The 19,325-nt window shown below is 37.4% G+C and overlaps 1 protein-coding gene across 16 annotated transcripts in view; it reads right to left on the reverse strand.

Moving 5' to 3' along the window:
- NRXN1 (neurexin 1) overlaps positions 1 to 19,325 on the reverse strand; it is a 1,090,776-nt gene that overhangs the window by 14,381 nt on the left and 1,057,070 nt on the right. For 11 of the 16 annotated variants that reach the window (XM_029937337.1, XM_029937332.1, XM_029937329.1 and 8 more), the window contains one exon: positions 10,873 to 10,960. In XM_029937337.1, coding sequence (XP_029793197.1) covers positions 10,873 to 10,960 — 88 coding nt within the window. The remainder of the gene's footprint in view (positions 1 to 10,872; positions 10,961 to 19,325) is intronic. The other 5 variants (XM_029937334.1, XM_029937331.1, XM_029937328.1 and 2 more) reach the window with 1 other exon arrangement.

Genomic DNA, 19,325 nt, shown 5'->3' on the forward strand with positions numbered 1-19,325 from the left:
ACACACATCTGTGCCTGAGAGTACCACAGCACTCCTTTCAGTTCTCTGGCAGAAGCTGTCTGTTATGTTTGTTTGTTTGTTTGTTTGTTTGTTTGTTTTTTACAATTTCCATGTAAAGTCAGGGTTTTGAAGAGCTCCAGAAAAGATTTCATAATTAATACCTTGGTGTGAGCTTACTTATATATGCTGTGTTATCGAAACTCCCTTTCTTAACTTACTCCCAAGTATGGCATGGATTGAAGTTTAGTAGACATATTTTCACATGACCTAGTTGTCAACAGAGGCTCAACCCGGCTACTAGGACTTGTCACTCTCTGTGATGCTTAGATTTCTTTTTTTATTTGATTAGCACCTGCTTTGCTTACTGAATTATTATTACATGGTTGGCTCTGTGCTGTGCACTTCGCCTATGTTACCTAATTTGAGTCCTAACAACTCTGTGGTGTAGGTGTTCTCACTACTCGACGGGAAAGGAAACTGAGTTTCAAAGAGGTTAGGCTATTTGGGCTTTACAAGTAGCGCAGACAAAATTCAAGCCCAAGTATGTCCATAGCTATTACAAACTGTATACAACAATGTGTCTGCATTTGCTAGTCTTCTCAATTTCATCCTTTCCTGAGGAAGTGAACACTTTAGGCTTCTTTTCTACACAGCTGTTCTACCCCTTCCAAACTAACTCTACTGCACCTGCTGCCATCTATCTGTCAATTCCAGTAAAAGGAGTTTGCATTCCCGCAAAATCTTAGGAAAGCAATGCAGAGCAGTAAGCAGAGTATTATTAGACATGGAGTTTTAGTCCAGGTTCTGCACCTAACTTGCTAAGTGACCCTTAGCAAGGGTTATCCTCCGCTAACACTGTTTTCATCAGAAGCATAATGGTGATATGTTATTTACCTCCCAGGATCACCATGAGAATCAGATTTGGTAGAACAATCAACGCGAAAGTGCTCATAGAAGGATGACAATGACAATGACAGTCTGATTATTTCCCCTTGTGTCTTCCACACAAAAGGTATGGAATCAGCAGCTGTCCCAGCAACGAGACGATTCTGGGGTATGTACTGCATGTCATGGCTCCATCGGCTGTGATGGTGACCACCGAGTACATTATCTTCTCAGGGGTCACTGCATTCAAGGACTTCCCTACCATGAATGGAGGCCCTGTGAATTCGAGTGACAAAAAGATCACTTAATTTGCAGGGCATGTTGATTCAGGCTATTAATTGTCATGCTGCATGTGGAGCTTGTTTCTGTTTATCCGAGAAACATTCGTCTTTAAGGATCAGTGCCCTCTGGCTCCCATGGTTGGAGTGAATTAAATTTCTCCCTCTTTGAAAATTTTATTATGATACTTTATATTTTTAGGTATCATTAAATCAACCACCCGAGACCACTCTTCAGTAATCACTGACAGCAAGGCTTATTATCTTGGAAATAATAGCTCTTCTGATGAGGTTTTAGGTTTCTTTCTAAAACTGTTAGGCCAGCTCTTTGTTCCTCCTGCCCTCCCTGCTCTGGAATTCCGTGGTGTCCTCTGAATGAACTGCAGAGTATGGTCTCTACTGTGGAGTGTATGCTAGGTGTTAGGTGCACTGTTCCTGAGCAGAGTTCCTGCACACCATCTCTATACGTCCAGGGCATTTTGGGCAATGGAGCAATAGGTAGTTTTCTTGGTTTAAAACTGTGTCTGCTCACTTTGGATGATCACCTGGATATTTTTGTCAGAAAGCTATTGCTGCCTTTTGTTGGGAAAACATCTCATTCTTTCTGGCGAAAGTACAAAAGCTAAGGTGAAAGATTAGCCAGGTTCTCCACTGAACCTGTCAGAAGAAAGCATGCCAAGCCATCCACCAGGGGGGCCAGTGTGTGGTGCTTATGGCTAAGCTAGCCAAGTCAGGCGGCCCAGTCTTGCCGAATGTCTTAAGAGGAAGAACAGGCAGATTAAAAGAACAGGCAGGGAAGCTAATCATTCATTCTTTCAAGAACTCTGCATTCTTTGTTTTCCTCCAGAAATAAGAACGATAGTTGATATGTGCTCTTTTCCCTTCCTCACGGCCTAAATTTATCCAACGGAAGCACTGCTGTGGTCTTGTTAGTTTTATAGTGGCTACTGAGAAAAGTTGTATGCAAATAGGATTCAGAAACACTTTTGAAAACTTTCTTAGGCGCTAAAGTGCCAGTTACTAACATTCCTCCTTCTTGCCATGGGTAATAGGTGTATTTCCATTTATAATATGGTACACTCCTTAGTCAATTTGCTAATACTACTAATAAAAGCTAATTTATACTATCAAAAGTTCTATGTGGCAGATTGAATGCTAAGTGCTCTACATGCATTGTCTCTTTTATTAGTACTACAATATCGTGGGTATTTAACCTTATCTATGCCATTTTGCAGATGCAAAAAGTCAGATACACAGAGGTTCAGTGATTTGCTTCTGACTATACAGCAAGTGGCTAAACTCGGACACTTCAAAGTTTGCTCAAGGAAGTGTAAGATTTTAGTGTGCTCAAAGCATTGGTACTTCTCTTTCTACTAATTTTATTCATTTATTTGATGGTCTCTGTCTATATTTGCATCTTTAATATATCCTTTTTTTAACCTGAAAAATTAATACAATAATTTCTTATCTTTCCTACTTTATTACCAAGGCCGGGATTCTTATAATCATGAGATTGGGTAAGGAGTTAATAATGATGACAGTGATTCACTTGACAAAGGCATATGACATGAAATGAGACCTACAGGCTGCAGTCCAAGATAGCATTTGCTGCTCCATGGAGCCCATGAACCAACAGAGGAAGGTAGGATTCAGAATATGCTGACTTGCCTCTAATATTATTTGAGGCAAGTTAGTTAATGAAATACCAAGAAGACTCTACAGCAAACCAAGTTCATTAGCAAAACAGGTATTTGATATAAATCGCAAGAAAACATGATCTCATTCCTCCCAGCTTTCAAGTTTCCATAAGAGATGGGCTTACACTATATTTTTCTAAACTTAAACCACATTTTTTCCTTCAGGATTGGTGAATATTTTAAAAATGACAACACATCTCGTTGTTTTTTTCCAAAGCTAAAGAGGGCATGTTGCACTTCAGGAAGGCTCTCACAATATTTTAGCATTTTCTAATAAGGACTTGTCATGAATTAATGTTTTAAGGCTGGATACATGTAGATTGCCTAAAGATCTATTGTGTACTCATTATCGAATATATTTTTCTGTTGCTTAATATAGGAAGTTCTGTATTAGCATCCATGTACTTTTTGTAGACTTTCAAGTAAATATAACACAGTAAACTCACTCATCTGTTAAGGAAGGATTATAAGCAGCCAATCATATGTGACATAAGACATTGGACTAGAGCCCACTGACTGTAACTTCAGAAGGGGCTGTGGCTCATTTTTGGCTCAGATCAAATCTGTATGTCTTATGAGGGCTTTACTACACGACAGAATAATGTATCCACTGGCGGCAGGACACCAATGCTGGTAGAAAGAGGTCCTCCATTCACCAGTTTGTTTATTATTATTTGTTATACCTTTAATATGTGGCCAGGCATTCTGCTAATCACTGGGTATGCACCATCTTCTTTCAATCTTATAACAGTTCTATTCTGCCCATTTTACAGACTAGGAAACTGAACCTCAAAGAGATGAAGTAACTTCCCCAAGATCAGGAAGGGCTAGAACTCAAACTAGTTCTGTCTGACTCCAAAGTTACAGCCAGAACTAATATTCACTCCCTATTGTGTATCACAGTTCTTACAAAATGCTCTTAGGGACTTTCCTAATGTATTTTATTGTTTTTTAAAAAATTCAAAAATCACAGGTCACTGTGATAGTTTACACTGAATATAAATTGCAGTGTTCTGAAAACAAATAAAAACCACCCTTTGTTTATTATTTTGTTTCCTACTGATTTCCTTGTAGGAACTAATTTTGGTGAGTGAAATTGGTTGCACAGAAAGATGGACTCTGCCTCACTGATAAAGACCTTAATATTTCCCACAGCTTGATCAAACTTTAGCCGGGCTTCTTTTTGCCTCTGATCCTTGGCCTCCCTTTCTTTTGAGCATTTACTTTAGAAAACTTGTAATTTCAAATTTCTTTTCTGCCCTTTTGATATGTAAATATTTTTAAAAGCCTCTTGCTAGTGTTACCACCCAGGGTTCTTTTTCTCAAGGACCTGAGAGCCATCTCTTTGAAATATAACCTTCAACAAGGATAGCTCTTATCTCCCATTTTCTTGTGGGAGGGTAGAAGCCTACCTTGGACTGGGAGGGGGCCTGGCTCCAAGTGGTAACTAAACCTCCAACCAGGAAGAAATTTCAAGGAGGTTTGCTTTTCCTTTGGGTGAAGACAATTAGCAATCCATAGGCAGTCTATGATCCCTCCAGAGAACTCTCCAGTCTTCTTTTTCTCAGTTGAGTTGAGTTTGAGGTGAGCTCAATTTGAGGTCTGGCCTCCATGTATTACAATGATCTTGAATCTTCCTTGACTATTTAACTTGGTCCAATGTATTTTTAGTTTTGATGTTACAGCTCTCATAAATAGGGGAAATGTGTAAATGATGTCTAATGACTTCCTTCTATTTTAACCATACATGTTTATTCTAGTTTTCTGAAGAATTAAATTTACACGGGAAGAACATGGTTACTACCCCAGAACGTAATACACAAAAGCCTCATAGTCCATTAGTGCCCCCAATCCAGGTGCCTGCCCTGCTCCTGTATGATTAGCAGCGCCCTGACTCCATATGATTGGCGCTGACTGTGGTCTGCTGCTCAGGAGATATTCTAGATGTTTCCAAAAATGAAGTCCTAATTATTGCTGTTTTTCTGGTGACAGCTCAAAATTTCCATTTCAACAGCAATGTCTTGGCTATTATGGCTAATTAAACTTGCTTTTGAATAATTAAGTAATACATATACAAAATTTAAATGTAGCCCAAAATTATCTTCTAATCAAGCTCTAAAAATATGATCCAATAAGTGATATATTCCTTTAAATGATTATGATTACTTATTTAATGAAAAGATGCACCTTGTTCAGTATACATAGCGTTTTTCCTAATGTGGTTAATGGGATCACTTCAATAGAAATCCTTTGATCTTTTCTCAAAATAGCACACTGGAAAACCACTCAAAATTGCCTGCTAATTGTAGTAAATTTGGCCTAATGAATAGTAATACATGTAAAGGACCTTTTGCTATCAAATTTAAATTTATGCCAGCCATAGAATTATTTAACCTAATACTTAAAAATTAATTCTGTATTTGTGAGTTGCCTCAATTTTAGAATATTCTGCATTCCAAGAAGTTAAAAGCCTACCTTTCCTATATTAGAGAGCTCAGTAGCTCTCTGATGTTACAAAAAGTCAGTTAATCTCTCTGAATCTCCCTCACTATGAAAATACTTCTGAAGTTTTGTCAAATAATGGAATATAATGATGTTTATGAAATATGAAGAACAATGATGAACACAGAATAAATCTCTAACTAAAAACAAGTTATTACTGTTATCTATCATTACTCCAAAAACCTAAACCCCAATCATCCAACTAATAAGCAATTAACAGATATCCTTTGAGGGGCTATACTGATCACCTTATCTCCATTAGTTTAGCTAATACTTAAGAGATTGCCACAAAAATGGTAATCTTTTTCTTTTGTAGCCACCCAGATTTTTTATTATTCAGTATGCTTTTCTTTTTCTCATTTGACAAGTTTTACCTGAAAGTGGCCCATTACCCTATTAGCTCCTCCCTACCTCGCCCCACCCCCCGCACACATACATAACAAGCATAGACAAATCATTGTTAGCATTATAAATCTAAGAGGAAATTGTCCTTCCTAAGCAGGACTCCAGGAGACAGAAAGCTGGTCTTGTTTCCTCTGTAACAAATGACAATTTAGTTATTCATCAGGAAGTTCCCACACCAAAGTGCATCATTCTCTTCATTTATAGTAGTAAATACCAGCATAAAAATCACCTCTTCCAGGGGCACCTGGGTGCTCAGTCAGTTGAGCATCTGACTCTTGATCTTGGTTAGGCTCAGGTCATGACCTCACAATTCCTGAGTGTGAGCCCCTGTCATGCTGCTTGCTGAAAGCAGAAAGCCTTCTCAGGATCTGTATCTCCCTCTCTGCCCTGCCCCTCTCTCTCTCTCTCTCTCTCTCTCTCTCTCTCTCTCTCTCTCTCTCTCTCTAATAAATAAATAAATAAATAAACTTAAAAATAGCCTCTTCTAATTTCTTCAGGAGTTTTGGGAAAGCGTTCTGTTTAGAAGAGGGGCTCAAAACAAAGATATATGGACATGATTAAGGGCCATTTTGGGATGTAAGTGTTTGCAGGGTTGCCATTTTGTCAGCTTACTAAGTGAATCACAAATATAAGGCTTCAAAGAGGTGTGTTTCACAAAGCCTTTTGTTCATGTGGAAAAAAAAAAGTCTTGCAAAATATATATATTTATATAACACAAATAGGAATAGCAGCAAACACTCATAGCCAGTATTATAGCCAAGACACTATTCTACAACATGCATTCCACATATTCATTCATTTAACCTAACAACCATATCTCTAGGCCGAGGGAAAGGCACAGAGGTTGCCAGTCTCTTTTGAGAAGAAGTATGAAGAAAAACTCATTCACTTGTCACGTGACCAGGCAGACAAAACCAGGCACTGTGGGGCAATGGTGGCCTGTGACCTAGTTATAGGACTAGTTATAGGACTGGCTGCTTCAGATTTCCACCTGCCTTTCCAAAAGTTGGGGTTCAATCAGACCTAATTTGTATAGCTACACTCTAATTTTCTAAACTGAGTTTACACCAACGTGAAGCCGTCACCCAATGCTAACCGTGAGGGACAGGGTGACTGGAATCAAGCATCACTGAGTTCCATGTGTTCTCACCTAGGGGGTTGCTTCTCATCCTGTTTCAACATGTACAGTTCCCACCAGGAGGCCTGAGTGGTTTCATCAGTTGCCCACCAATTTGCAGCCAGGAAAAGTAACAGCATTATGTAATAGGGAAAAAATAGCTTGAATATTCTTTTTTTATATAACTAAATTGGGAAAATGAAAAGCCACCATTTATGCTCTATTTCATATCAGGCATCGCAGCCGGTGCCTTAAATATATTTGTTTTAATCCTTGCAACAACATGAAAAGGAGGCGATATTTTAATGTCAAAGATGAAGAGCCCAGCAATCGTCAAGAAGAACTGACAAAACATCCGGAGACGAATGAAAGATGTCCTTTTGTAGGATGGGACTATAGGTATAAACTTTCTATTTTCGTTCCCAGAGCTGAACAGAAGAGTGCGTGGGCAGAGGAGGACTGAATAGTACTTGATCAATGGTGGAATTGATAATCCGCCAAACATACAACTTCCCTCTTCACTAAGAGTTTTGAGTAGAACCACATCATAAGTCACTTTCATCAAACACTTGATAAAAGGCATAATTTACTTGTGTTGAAGAAGATGCCAGATTTTTCCTGTTTTATTAATAACCTTAGGAAGGCAAGTAAATGAGCATAACCCATTTTCACAGAAGTCATTTTTTGAAGAAAGGGTGGGGTAGGGTGATTAGAGAAACTTCATATGTAAATATTCAGGGAGTCTGAAAGACACCGGTGTGAAATACAAAGATTTGGGCAAAACATCTGAAAAGTGATTATGCATCTTTTTACAAAAATACCTTCTTTTACTTGTTTCAAGATTAGGAAATGTGCATAGCAGATATATTCATTTCTGAATATTTAACTCAGTATGTTACATTTCTTAAAAATCAGTTTCCCAAAATATGACCTGCTGATATGTGAAATGATTTTTGCCATTATATCTGACAGTATCTAAACTCTAATAATATTGGCAGCTACAATTTCATCCATGTTATTTTATATTGATAGTCAATATGAAAAGTAAGCAAGCAAAACGTATTTAAGAAAACCAGCACATCATTACATTGAGAAACAAAGATGTGCAAGAGGAGCGTCCTATAATGAAACAATATTCAGATTAGAATATGATTTTAAAAAGCCACCACTAGTCAAAAAAAACCAGTTGGAAAAGAAAAAAGAAAAAAATATCATATACATTACAGACTTCATAAGAAGCTGTCACACAGAGCCAAGTCTGCCAAAAGAGCAACACTGCATGAATTATTAAAGATGGGTGTGAAAAAAGTCATAGGGAATAGGACAGAAAAAGCCAATGATAGAAAAGAGCTCTCACTTATAAAATGTAATATAGAAAGAGAAACCATTCATGAAATACACTATCAAGGAGAGGTAAGATCATAAGAAAAGCCTACAAAGAACGATGACATTGGAGCAACAGAATTTGAAGTTTAAGCCTTAAGGGAATAGATGAATTGAAAACTATGGAGTGTAGAAAGAAATGAGGAGGGAGAGGATGGGAGGTTCCAGCAGGCTTGGTGCGACAGTCCCGAAGGAGAGGTCATCACACAGAGTCAGTAGTAGCTGCTGTGCCTTGTCTATTGGGCAACACACTGATGCGGTGGAACAAAATTAAAATTTGCACAACGAATCCACGCAGGGAGACAAACAGGGTTCCTGCTTCATGGAGCTTACTTTCTTGTGGGGGATGAAAGCTGTACATTAATGAACAAGTAACAGATAAGCAAACAAGATTCCCACAGTGGTTAAGCGTGGTGAAGGGAATGGTACCGAACTATTATTGTCTAGAGTCTACAACTGTTCCTCACTTTCCATCATGCTGTAGTATATAACAAAACAGCCACAAATCAGGCGAATAAAAAGGAGAGAGGATGACAAAAGGGTCATCTCTCTCTTGCTCTCCTCTCTTTTCCTCCCTGCCACCCATCCTCCTGTTGTTAGGGCCAGTGTCCACAGAGCAAGGGGGAGGCAGTAAACTAGTCTATAAAGAATGGCTAGTAAGACTATAAGTAATGGCGAGAAGAATTGGATCGCTTAGCTGTGCTCAAGAGCAAAACAAACAAAAGCAACAATTTTAAATGCATTTAGAGTTCTCCTACTGAATTTACTAGGTATGCAGGGTGAGAATGCTAGATATAAACACAGAGGATGATGCCTATACTCAGCAAAAGAGAGTCAGACCAGAGGAAAACCAGGTACAACAAGTACTGTAATTAGTAACAATCTATACTGTTTTCAGCACTATGTTAACATAGTAAAAAATACTGCAAAAATCAATTTCTCTCTAGAAAATGCTAATTAGGAAAGCAAAATCAAATATAAATATAAACACACACACACACACACACAAATGTACAACCTAACACCAGACACTGTTTTATGAACAATTCAGACTGGAGAATCTTAGCAAAAACCAGATATAAAACAGAATCTCATGATCAGTCATGTGAAGATAAGAGAAATAAAGAAAAAAGGAATTTAGGGATGGTGAAGGCAAAGAAATGGGGCTGATGTAATGGACAAGAACGAAATAACTTTTTGTTATTATTATTATTATTATTATTATTGTTATTATTGTTATTGTTATTTTACGAACACAAAAAGAATGAGAATACCAGTGAAAAGGGGGCAGGAATTTGGCAAAGGAGTCTTTGAGCATATCATGAAGCAACCATGTCTGTCCAGACAGCCAAAATGGAATTGTTGTAGAGACCAATAAACCAGAGGAATGGAATAGATGATCATCAGAGTTCTAATCACAGTCTGGAGGCTGAGATTTTTGATTGGCGGGATAAGGGCCAGAGGAAAGAAGATGAGAACACATGTCTGTGTCTCCTGACCTTTCCCAGCTGAGAGGTGAGCGGCAACCTGCTGGCCCCCAGTAGCAGCTCCAAGTGCTTAGAATGTGTGGCTACAGTCAGTGGGTTGTGACATTCAAAAAAAGACACAAGATATGCATCCTGAACCATTTTTTAAAATCCAAATATCAAAATGAATAGATTTACTTTACAGTGATATTCCTCAGAAGAATATAAATTAGTTATTTTATGGTGACAGGAAGTTCTGCGATTTCACGTGACAGCTACAGAGGTTATGAGTTAACTGAGTGGTTAGTCTATATTTATCTTACTCACTTTGTTAACCTAAAGAAGAAAACTATTGAATTTGAAGAGACACTGCTTTACAGAGGAAACGAATGGAAATGACCCTGATATTTGGAATTACAAATATCTGGAAGCAAACCCAGCCTATGATTCGTTCATTTTCAGAGTTCATAGCCATCACTTAAAGGTACAGGGCTGCTTTGGAAACAGTAGTTATGTGTTAGTCAGTCGTACCATATCACAAAGAACGAGGAGAAATTATGCATCAACTAGCGCTAAAATGAATCAACTTAAATTTGAGGGAGACATGGCAAGACTCAACTATTTCTCTATTCAGTGTATCAAGGATTCTACCTGCTGTTTGTTTTACTACTGCCATAATACTCTTACTTCTGAAATTCAGAAATTTATCACTTAAGACAATTTGCTAGCAGAGTGAGGGACTTTTGTCAGTAGAAAGGTCAAATAATTCTCCACAATGCAGTGCAATTTTTAAGCTTTACAATTTTACTACAGGTGACCCAAGGGAAAGCCTATTATACCGTTATACACAAAAATTACATTGTGAGTTAACGGAAAGTGAACAGCAAGGTATCAGCCTGGTGTGCGGCCCCCCACTGCTTCTTCGGAAATACATAATCTTGGTGGGTTTTGTTTTTAAAATTTGTTTTCCAATAAATGTGGGGAAATTTGTCCATGCAAAAAGCAAACCCCCTTCTCACAATGAGGCATTGTTTAATGGGGTGGACTTTTAGATTTAAATGCAAGATTCTTTTAAGGGCTATAGCATGCAACGAAGATTTAGAGTAAAGCAAAAAAAGTAAGAAAAAAAGTCGACTAACCTAACCCACCTGAGCTCGGCTCACAGGGGTCAATGTCCTCATCGTCGCTGGGACATTCTGCTGAGGCCACAAGGATGTCATCTGTGGTCTGTAAAAGAATCACATTGAGTAGATTAATTTAAAGGGATCTAACAGATCCTCTTTGTCTCATTGACAGGTGAAACACATTTGTGTTTTCCTGATAGGTTGCAAAACCCAATTCATTACTTCTCTTCCTGAGGACACAGAGCCTACATTTTTTTTCAACCTATGTTAGATCTCTCTTGGAAGAATCCACTTATTTGTAAAAACTGGATTACAGCTTATTTTACATAAGGGCACACAAATGGTGGTAGCCAAACTTGTAGACACCCATCCATTCAACTGCATAGAAGAGCTGTACCCAGCAGCATACAGAGGCTTCAAACAACCTGGCAGCAGCAGATGATGCGAAATTTATTACAACCCTGGAGTGCTACAAAGTATGCATCAGTAGGCTTTATGCAGTACTTGTGCTTGGCTTCCTAAAAGCAGAACAGCTATAACCTTTTATATTCATGACCAGGTAGAATTTGATGAATCTTTGAGCTATAGCTTGTCATTATTAGAAAACACAGATTAAGCAGAGAATATATCTCACTGATGCATTAAAGGGAGGCAAATATCATCCATTTACGGGATTGGGGGTGGGGAGATTTCACACTTGATTGTTATTTTTGCAATATTTGGGTAGCAGATATCATTTCACCATTGTCCTTTTCATTATTAAGGTTTCATAATAAATGAGAAGCATATAGAGGGATGATATTTTACAGCAAGAGGATAGAGGTGACAGTTTTCGCTGTGACATTCTAGTTGCTTCACTGCACTTACAGCAGAAAGAGATAACCATCACTGTAATAAAAAGCAGAGTATGTAAATCCTAGCAGTTCGTCACCTCATCAACACATTCACAAGCACCAAAGGTTGTTCTTTACTGCCACTTGAAGCAGCAGTAAACTCAGAATAGATAATGCATAGAAACTGTGAAGGTTTGCATCTGATTTGGCTAATGCTAAAGTCAAGGGTTCAACAGATATATGATAGAAAATAGCTCATTACATTGGTTAAGGATTATGGGGATTATAATTGTTTAGACAATACCCACAACACCAGCCCTGATGAAATCCTTATTTAAAAATGGAATTACTATAATATATATAGATCCTACATTAAAGAAAAAAAGGATGATAGCATGACTCACTTTGGTTAAGGGAGGACGTAATATAGTCAGATATTAAAGTATAAATAAATAAATGTCAGAAAAACTGCACCATTTTGAAAGATGAAGATAAAGGACGATACACCTTTGTGACAAGAACTCAGCCTAACATTCTTCCAAGTGCAGGGGCTCTACTGAAAAATAAAGAATTTGTTCAGATGCTAACACTTCATGAGGTAACTTTAAATAAATACAAGCATTTAAATAGCATTTTGAGATGGTTTCATGTTATTTCGTTCTTAACTCCCCTGAGAGACAGTTGGGAGACTGGATACATTTATTTTGCTGCTGCTATTTTAAAAGAGAAAGTTTGAAACACCGGTTTCCTGGGAACTAGGACTGGTCACGTCGGTGATTACTACCAGCGGTTGCTGGGATGGTCGTGCAGGCGTCTTTCATCAAAGTGAGCTTGAAAAGGCAGAGCCCAGCCTCCTCCTGGCATGAGCACATTTGGCAGGATAACATCCCCGCTGACTCGATAATAACAAGTTATTGGATTATGAGGCCACGCAGGTCAATCGTTCCAGCTCACCCCAGAGCAGATTATCTGCTTTTTTTTTTTTTTTTGAGCCGACTTCACGTGGAAAGCTACTTTTTTCCTCAACTACAGTAGATACTCTTACAAGCTACTTTCAAGGTTACAAGAGACTCTCATTTTCCTTGAGGAATTTTAACTGTATTGATGAAGTCCGTACAGGGTTGTTGCTCTGGTCTTGACAGGGGAAAGAGGAGGCTGAGAAATAGATTCTTTTTTTAAATATAATTTATTGTCAAATTGGCTCACATACAACACCCGTGCTCATCCCAGCAAGTGCCCTCCTCAATGCCCATCACCCATTTCCCCCTCGCCCTCACCGCCCTTCCTCCCTGTTTGTTCTCTGTTTTTGAGAGTCTCTTGTGGTTTGCCTCCCTCCCTCTCTCTCTCTCTCTCTCTCTCTCTGTAACTATGGATTTCCCCTTCCCCTCCCCCATGGTCTTTTGTTAAGTTTCTCAAGTTCCACATATGAGTGAAAACATATGATATCTGTCCTTCTCTGACTGACTTCACCCAACATAATACCTTCCAGTTCCATCCACATTGCTGCAAATGGCATGATCTCATTCTTTCTCATTGCCAAGTAGTATTCCATTGCACCCCAATGTTTATAGCAATGCTCTCAACAATGGCTAAATCATGGAAAGAGCCTAAATGTCCATCAACTGATGAATGGATAAAAAGATGTGACTTATATATCCAATGGACTACTGCTTGGCAATGAGATTCGGTTCTTTAACCCAGTGCTTTGCATTCCAGGAGGGAATTGCCCCCTCTCTCCTCCTTCACCTGGGGTGGGAGGGTGAGCATTTGGCCGTGTCTAGAGACATTTTCAGATGTCACAACTGGGCAGGGGGTTGGTGGGGGCAATATGCTACTACTGGGATCTAATGAGCAGGAACCAGGGAAGCTGCTAAACATCCTAAAATGCACACGACAAACCTTCCACAACAAAGGATTTTATGAGCCACAAGGCCAGTGGTACAGAGGTGGAAAAACCCTGCTTTAGAAGTGTAACACTTGCTATGAGCCCTAATTTTTCACATCTGAAAAAAAATGGAGAGCACAAAAGTATCAATTGTTGTAAGGATTAGTCACAAAAACAGAACCATATTGCCAATGTTTATAAAAGCTGTGATACTATCAACATTATTGTTATTATTTCAATAAATGTAGCACAGATTTAATCTTTTCTGGCACTATCTTCTTAAATTATATAATTTAGACACTAAGCCAGAAGTTGTATTTGTAAACTACTTTCAACCTTCATGTTAAGTAGCTATATCAAAATACAGAAGCTACACTGGTACTTTGTTGAACTAAGCTTCTATTTTTCACTGCCTAGTTTGATCAGAAATTAAACATCAAATATAAGTAATGAAGGCTGCTTCCCAAAATCAATTCATGAGCTAAAAATGTGTGACTCAGTAGACAGCGTTTGATGCAGACTAACTTATTTAGGCCATCCAAGTTAAATTTTCTTTAAAGTTGACCTATTTTCTACATTCTTCTGGAACAATTCCACAGTAAACAGAAAGTGTGAGAATGTTCTCAGTGTTATCTTTCACAAAACACAGTAGCTAAAATAACAAAAAAAGTAGTAAAATAAATAGTACCTCTTATAGCCCTCCCATGATAGAAAAACAATCACCATACAAATATGACCCTATTGTAAAAACTGTATTATAATTTTTAATGTACTTTTCCTGGTATAATGAATATATGTCCTTGTTTTTCATGTTTTTTTCTCTCTCAAAAATGGAAAACTAGCAATAGTCTTCTGAATAAAAGATCTCAAATCAATAGATGACTTGGCAGAAATCATCATTCAATGAGAAATCAGGAAGTGGCTCCAGTACAGGGAAAAAAATAAAATTTCATTTTGGAGAATGAATTAACTAAACAATCTTCTAGCCAAAGCTGTGTAATTTAAACTTAATAAACTATGTTTGGGGCTGTCTTTCTATGACATGCTGTTGAGAGAGTGGTAGAAAGAAACTCAAATATGTCACATTAATCAATTCTATTCTTCAGTATACTTTCCCTGATGTTTATAACATTTTGCAGAAAAGAGACAACCTGCTGAAAGAGACAGAACAGTAATCAAGTAAAAGCAGTAGCTTTACATAAATGTCCATTTAGATAAATGTCCCTCACTGTGCATTTAACCACTCACAGGTCAAAGGGCCATGTTGGTCTTCCCTAATTCAGAGCAGCCTGTACATTCATGCAGCAAGCATCTGTACTTGTTCAAAATGTCTGCTAAAAATATCTAGGTCTCCTTACCCTTGGGGAAAAAAATGAAGTGAACAGAATTCAAGAAATAAAAGCACTGAAATTTAACCCATCATGCTCTATGGAAAACCAACATGATACAGGAGATAAAAATGTAATCAGGATAGGTGGGAGAAAGGATGTGTATAGTAAGAAGTTATACCAAGCTATTAACTTCTTGAATAGCCAGAGTTATTTCAGAGACACCATTTGGTGGGTTAGAAAGCAGAGAAAGTGGTATAGTTTTCTTTTTTTTTCTTACTTACAGCCATCCTCCCCCCAACTTTGAACGGTGGAATTTGCTGCATATTCAGTTACTATCACTTTTTTAAAAAGTTTACTATTTAGAGAGCAAGTGAGGAAAGAGGGAGACAGAGGGAGAAATAAAATACCAAACAGGTTCCATACTGTGAGTGGGGCTCGATTTTACAAACCATGAGATCATGACCTGAGTCAAAATCAAGAGCCAGACGCTTAGGTGACTGACCCACCCAGGCACCTACTATCACTTTTTAAAATACAGCACAAATGCATATCTGTGTATGAGTCTATTTGACCAAATCAAACTGATAAAGACACATAAAGATATGATCAGAGGATAAACTTAGTTCTGTAATGTTTTATCTCTACTAAGAACAGCATCTCTAGACTTTATTCCTCATGATAAACAGTTTTACTGAAGACAGGTACATTCTGATGAGAACACCTATAAGAAAAATCTATTAGGACAAAAGAACAAATTCCACTATGCAAAACTCTGTTCATTATGAGTTTGATGTCCACAAAGAAATTCATGATTTACTCTAAAATTGTGAATAAAACTTTATTTCTAAAAAAGAGTTTATACTGCTATACATCCAAATACAACACTGAAAACTCTCAAGCAATGGTGCTCACTTGTATAGCATTATTTGCCCAAATCTTTCACCACTGTGATTGACACTTAAACTGAACTGAGACAACAGATAGGGTTGAGTGTGGATCTAACTGATATGAGACATGTTTTGCTAATTGATGGACACTTGTTCTTGCTGATACTTTTGTCTATATGAAGGTGTTCTGGAGGAGAGAGAGCATTCATGTTTGGATTTCAGGATTGAATCTGATAGTTTCTCCTGTAAAGACTTATTGCTAGGTACATTTTCATAAAAAAAAAAAGTCAGAATTCAGAATTAGTGTTACATATTAGCCAAGGTCCAATGCAGTGCACGAATAACTTATAAGACAAGATGTTTCTAGGGGGCGGGGGAAGTGACAACATTTGCCAAGAGGAAAACTGCAGAAAAATAACCTAGTTGTAATACATATATGTAATTTCCAAACTATGAGTCTATTTGACCAAATCAAATGGAAAAAGATACATCAAACTAGCAATTTTAGGTAATCAACAATCCTGCTGGGCACCTGGGTGGCTCAGTTGGTTAAGCATTGGACTTCAGCTCAACTCAGGTCTTGATCTCATGGTTTGTGGGTTCAAGCCCCATGCTGGGCTCTGTGCTGACAGCTCAGAGCCTGAAGCCTGTTTCAGATTCTGTGTCTCTGGCCCTCTTTGCCCCTCCCATGCTTGTACTCTGTCTCTGTCTCTCTCTAAAACATAAACAAACATTAAAAAATTAAAAAAAAATCAATAATCCTATTAAAGGGGAAAATGAGTTTAGAGTCTCTGCATAGATTTTATGGTAGTTTCCATGATCTCAGTCAAGCTTTTGGTTCTTATTTGTCAATTGTTTCTCTGAGTAGTAGATGCCACATTAAGATGTCAATTCCATGGCTAACTAATAAAAACAAAACAATGAACTGAGATGTAACATGGGAAGCATGAAGTTTAGTTCCAGCACATGAATAACAAAAAAAAGTGAGCATCAATTAGTCACCAACGAAAACACCTCATGTATACCTCATGTATACATAGTGTTTTCTGATGGACACAAAATATGGTCACACCTAGCAAGGGATAAATTGTAGTTCTGACCTGCAAATAACTTATTGTGCCTACTCTAAAGTACAGGAACAAATCACTCACTGATACAAATAACAATCAATTCAATCCAAACGGCTTAGTTTTCTTGAAATGTGGCAGCACTCCCATAACTATTACTTCATTAAATATTCACTAACATGCATATGCAGAATGCAGGTGGAGGTACTATTATATTGAGCATTATAGTTAAATCCATGCTCAAAAAAAATACCCATTTGTATATTCATTTACCCAATATGAAGGTTTGAACATTGCCATTCATGAATATTTAGAGCAAAGCTTAAATATTTCTGAAAACAGTCAGACTTCATATTTCTTTAATGTTTTTTTTTTTCCCAATAGATGCCTTAGGTTGTTACAAAAAGTGACCATAAATCATCTGTTTGCTTGAGGGAAAAGACAGACTTGAAAGCCATTCAATTTTCTTCAAAATTTTCTTGACTATTTAAGATGTATGCAGTGGTTCCAGGACAGTAAAAGTGGGTTGGATAGAAAAACCCCACCATGGCAAAGAGATCACAATATCTTATTCATTTTAACATGCATTTTTATATGCATTTGATACAGGCCATCTGAACAGGCAAAACTCAGAAGGGAAGATAAGAAATGTGGAAATAATGCCACAGAAAAAGTGAATTTAAAGGAAATATGGAAGAAAGAAAAAAAAAGGATTTCTGTTTAGTCAAAAAAGAACATCAGATTTCAGCAAAGTTATGCAAAGTAGTAAATCTGCAAAGGAAAAACCTGGTGTCAGAAAACTTGAAATTAAATTTATGTTTTAAAAAAGATAGTATATCTCTTGTACTATTAGACAGGTATTGTAATAATCTATTCTCCTGGATTCTCATTAACTAGAATTTGGGGGCATAAGACTTCCAAAGACTGCTGGTAGTGGGGTGGAGATGCTAAAAAAGAAATTAGAATATGTATGTGACCAACCATGTTCCCTCTCTATTGATTTGCTTTTGGACACGAGTCCAAAATTCGGAAATGAATTTGGCCATTTCCAAATTAAATGAATACTGACAGATGTTTACATCACAAATCTAGGCTTCTAGGTAAGTCCATATGGATCTCTACTCCAACCATTGTGACTGAATGGACTAATTTGTCACACGTGTTGAACTGAAGATCCTTACTGGTAATGATGCCCAAACAGATTTTTTATGATTTAAAAATGCCAACCATGAACAGTTTCAACTAAAAGGTTTCCAAACTTCCAGGTTTCATTCTTGGTATTTAACATGTAAGGGAATAGAACCATGTTTTAGTCAAGCAGTCACACATCTTGCACTGGGCTAGACCTCAGTGATCCTTAGTTTAAACTCTTCATTTTAAATATCAAGAAACAGAAGCTACAAAATTAATAGTTTTTGTTTGACTACAATTATAGTGCTAATTAATAGCAAAACTATGAGATTACACTGACTCCAATAGATTGTGATTATGTCTTATCCTACCTCAGTTGACTTCCATTTATCCATTCACCACCCATCCAAAACCATTTTGTTCCTTAAAGGATGTGATATAGTCTATAAAGTGCATAATGAAATACATTTAAGACCAGTTAAAAGGTGGCAAAGGAGATTATTGGATTTGAGATTAGTAACCACTAACATTGTCATGAAGAAAACACACACACATACGAGGAGACACATACGCAGCTGTGGCACCACTTGACATGGGAGCACATTAAGTGACACTAAAAGGAAAACACAATAAATGCTAGTGTTCTATTTTTAAAAATCTGGTTATAAAAATTCAAATATTGATATAATTGCAGTTATTCTGAAGTGGAGTAAACCCTCAGAGTTCTTTATTTGCTTGTTGCAATATTCTTGTGTGTTTAAGGACTTAAACATCATGTCTCTTGTTTCTACACAAAATGTATGACTAAATTTTGGGGGGCAGAAAATATAAATTATTGAGTCTCTTCCTGCCTCCTCAACTTAGAACATTGCAGGCTATTTTGACTACAAAACTAACTCAATGAACTCTTTGTCCTTCTTCTCATTAATTCACTGATGAGAATCCTTACAACTTCCAAGGTCTCTCTTATTACCTATTGTTTTCATAACATAAGTGCTAATGAGATATTTATTTTTGTCTCTCTCACACAACCACCATTAGAGTTTTGTCAAATTATCTCTTATTATATCTTGAAAATAAACAAATGTAAGTGTACATGTATTAATAATTCTGGTTGTTCCTCCAGATACAATCTAGACATGCATTCATTGATCAGGGTAGTCTCCTTTATACGATGGCCCTAGAATTGGAAGTTCAAAATCAAAGGTGTAGAAAGAGTCATAGGAAGCTCGTTATCCAAAACATTTCCTACCTACTGGGTAGTACCATAACCAATGTCCTCCTGATAGAGCTTTTATCCAACACAGTGCTTGGAGTATGGAATAGCAAAAAAT

Source organism: Suricata suricatta, chromosome 4 (assembly GCF_006229205.1).
Source record: "Suricata suricatta isolate VVHF042 chromosome 4, meerkat_22Aug2017_6uvM2_HiC, whole genome shotgun sequence".
Classification (NCBI taxonomy): domain Eukaryota; kingdom Metazoa; phylum Chordata; class Mammalia; order Carnivora; family Herpestidae; genus Suricata; species Suricata suricatta.